Consider the following 3,269-nt stretch of genomic DNA (forward strand, 5'->3'; position numbering starts at 1 on the left):
AAAAAATTGAGCTGAAGTTAAGTATCTACTGTTAACAATCATGTTTATTATGAAGTGTTACCAATGTGATTAAAATTGTGAATTTGCTGCAAAATAAAAGACTCTTGATAAGTATTGCTATTACGACACATTTAACAGTGATACATACATGTAAGCTGACAAATAATTATAGTGTGATTTTTAACGTCTAAAAACATGAACCACCATTTATTCAGATGCTCAGTAGATGTTTATTGTTGCATCAGCAGCCGTCAGCAGCAGAACACAGACATGACTGAGGAGAGGCAGTCTCTCCTCACTTCTTACAGCACTTTGAGATAACACACATTAACTGTAGACAACAACAGGATGGACATGATTTCACTCAAGCTGTTATTCAACCTTTCTTTACCTGGTCGTGACATTTTCCAGGTTGAAGACACATTGTTCTTCCTCCTTCGTACATCACAACATCTCAAACATCCTCCACCTGCACCTGCTCCTTAAACTCCTCCACACATATTTCCTCTTGTTGTACAGACACACAGGAAGAGGTCTGAACCCCCTCCAGGCTCAACTCCTTTATAATGAGTTTACTTGTATTTAGTTTCCCAACAACTTAAACATTGTAATATCATGGTGGATATATAAGACAGCAAGCAAAAGCTGAGGCATATTGGAAAGAACTCCGGAGGTTCCCTCACACCTGAGATCAATGATTAAATATTTGATATTTGTGTTTTATCTGGTAGTGTCCAATATGAAAGTGTTGATCCTCTGTGGACCATCAGATTGTGATATTTATTGTCACTTCCATGACATGAAACAGTAAATGGAACAGTTTAGACTCAGTGGAATAATCATATTATATTCTGCTTGATCACAGTAATATGACAGCAACAACCACCTGTTTTAATCTAAATGTACATTTGAATGGTATCTGAGTCAGTGCATCATTGATCTCAGGTTGTTGGAATCATCTTTCTGGAGTCATTCATGCTGACTGATTCTAACTGAGCAGGAAACCACTGAAGGAGGTGTGGTGGTTACCTGCCCAAATACTACAGTTTGCCATCATGCTCACATAAACCTGGTCTCCCTGCTGCAGCTCCAAGAAAACTGCATTTCCTCCATTATCAGCTGTGTCGGCGCCCATTTGGTGATCAGATGACTTGACTATCATCTCGCCGTTCTTGAAGAGCGTCAGCCACGGGTGTCCAACAGAATGATAGAAGAAGGTGAAATAATAAACACCTGTAACAGGTGCAGTGAAGATACCTGTGAATAAAACAGAGACTTTGTATTGGTTTCTGGAAGGCTTTGAATGTGACAGTAATAATTACAACATGGTAGAGGTGTGTAGCCAAAGATGAATACTTTTTGGACATGCATCTGATTTTTTGCAGTAACATACAGTAACCGTAACAAATGCATCTACTTCATGCTTGGGTGTGGAAAGCATCAAAAATGTTGGTGGGAGAATTTTAACACAGGTTTAAAGTTTCTCCACTTGAAAATCTTTCAGTAGAGTAGATGTCATTTCCTGTATTCTGATACCATTTAACAGGTGGTTTGATTTTATCTGGCTATAGTAGCATTAGAATTATTATCAGTATGTCGACATTTTGCCATTTCATCCTGAGGAAGTGCTCCAGAGAACATGTTTGAAGATAATAAATCACTAAATGTATGTAAATTGACTCAGTGACTAATTTATAATGGGTGTCACATCCATTTTACTAGGATGTGAAAAGTCCCACCTCCTTCTCAAAATCCATATGCATGCCCAGATTGATGAAACTACATGCCAAGTCTTTACTTCAGTCTGGCACTGCACAAGATTTTTTTGAGGCATAGACACCTTTATTTGACTTGGATAGACAGGAAAGGGGAGAGAGATGGGGGGGTGTGACATGCAGTATAGGTCTGCTGGCCAGATTTGAACCAGGGTCCACTGCATGACGTGGCATGAGCTCTAACTACTCGACTACCTGTGCGCCTCAGATATCAATGATGATACACAGCTACAGTATATTCATCAGGCCAGTTTGTAAAATGTATCAATGATATAACAGTTACAGGTGTTTTAGGCTGCATGTGATGTCCTTACCTGTGGAGCTGTTGTAGGCACGACCGGTGTTTGTGACCACTTTGTTGTAAACCAGAGTTTTGTCTGTGTTGAATGGTCCATATGCCCCACCTTCCTCTATCAGGGCAGTGAATGCCACCTTGGTTTTGCCTGTGTGAAATAAAATAGAAATGCATGTAATCCTGTTTTTCATTACAATACAAATATACTGAAGGGGAAATTTAGTTTATTCCACAGTTCTCATTTCTTTCTTAGAATTCCTAGATTTACATAAATCCAGAAAAAAGTCCTAATTATGTGAAGAAGAAAAAAACAGTCATGCCCCAATGCTTGTTTTTTAACAGTGACACTAATCCTGCTCCTTAAATAAATTGTAAACTGAAGTTTAGCAGAGGTTGAACTGTGAAACAACTCATGCAAGTAATGAAAGACTGAAGTTCATCCCAACACATCAACATGTTTTAATCTTATCAGTGTCAAAACCAGCACTGGAATTCATATCAATAACCATTAATTTATGACTTATTACTTAATAAACATCTTTCTGCTAATTTTAAAGAAGAAAGTCTCATTCTACCTGTTTCACACATGGTGGATTTGCTGGTAGATATTTCCTTCGCTCGTCTTTGCTCGACTCCAAAGCTGTGATCAACAGGACCGCTGCTGCTTTTATATTGTTTTATCAATGGGAAATTGTTGTCACATGTCTCCTTTAACCAATGACAGAGAATCTTTTGTGGTGGTATAACATCATCCTGGCTCTGAAGATTTCTCAGGAAAACAGGAGGCTGTGCCAACCTGTGTACTGATTTACAGAACTCTCATCAGGTGACCTCATCAGGTATTTCTTATGAAAAACTCTGACAATCTTATAAGTCTCTCTGTTATCTATTGTCAGCCACTTTGCAAAACGACCTCCAACTCCTTCCATGTTGCCATGAGTGTATGGTGCTCCTGGCAATCCTCATGAAACTTCAGCAAGTGGCTTGCATTGTTCCAGTCCTTTAGTCCTTCCTTATTAAGTCTGTATTCTGTTGGAGAAAACATTTAGCAGCAGAAGCAGTGCAAGCTATCATTTCTGTTTGAGTACATCAGCCAACTTCTTTTGATTTTTTCAGCATTGACGAAGACTCTTGTTTTTGGGAAATGTGTAACTGCTTTTTTATTTGAAATAGTCCTCTGTGAACTAACTCTCATCTCA

At 38.7% G+C, this 3,269-nt stretch overlaps 1 protein-coding gene across 1 annotated transcript; it reads right to left on the reverse strand.

The window, feature by feature from the left end:
* Window positions 1-210: 210 nt before the first annotated feature.
* Window positions 211-2,772, reverse strand: LOC119027400 (complement C1q-like protein 4). Its single transcript, XM_037112574.1, has 3 exons — window positions 2,646-2,772; window positions 2,090-2,218; window positions 211-1,257 (listed from the first exon to the last, which is right to left on the reverse strand). The coding sequence occupies exons 1-3, from the start codon at window positions 2,656-2,658 to the stop codon at window positions 989-991; spliced, it is 411 nt and encodes a 136-aa protein (XP_036968469.1). The 5' UTR covers window positions 2,659-2,772; the 3' UTR covers window positions 211-988.
* Window positions 2,773-3,269: the final 497 nt, after the last annotated feature.

The sequence above is a fragment of the Acanthopagrus latus genome, chromosome 10, assembly GCF_904848185.1.
Source record: "Acanthopagrus latus isolate v.2019 chromosome 10, fAcaLat1.1, whole genome shotgun sequence".
Lineage (NCBI taxonomy): Eukaryota > Metazoa > Chordata > Actinopteri > Spariformes > Sparidae > Acanthopagrus > Acanthopagrus latus.

Coding starts and splice junctions, on each gene's coding strand:
- LOC119027400 (XM_037112574.1), bottom strand. Junction 1,258..2,089: donor TGCCTACAACAGCTCCACAG/GTAAGGACATCA, acceptor TTTTATTCACAG/GTATCTTCACTGCACCTGTT.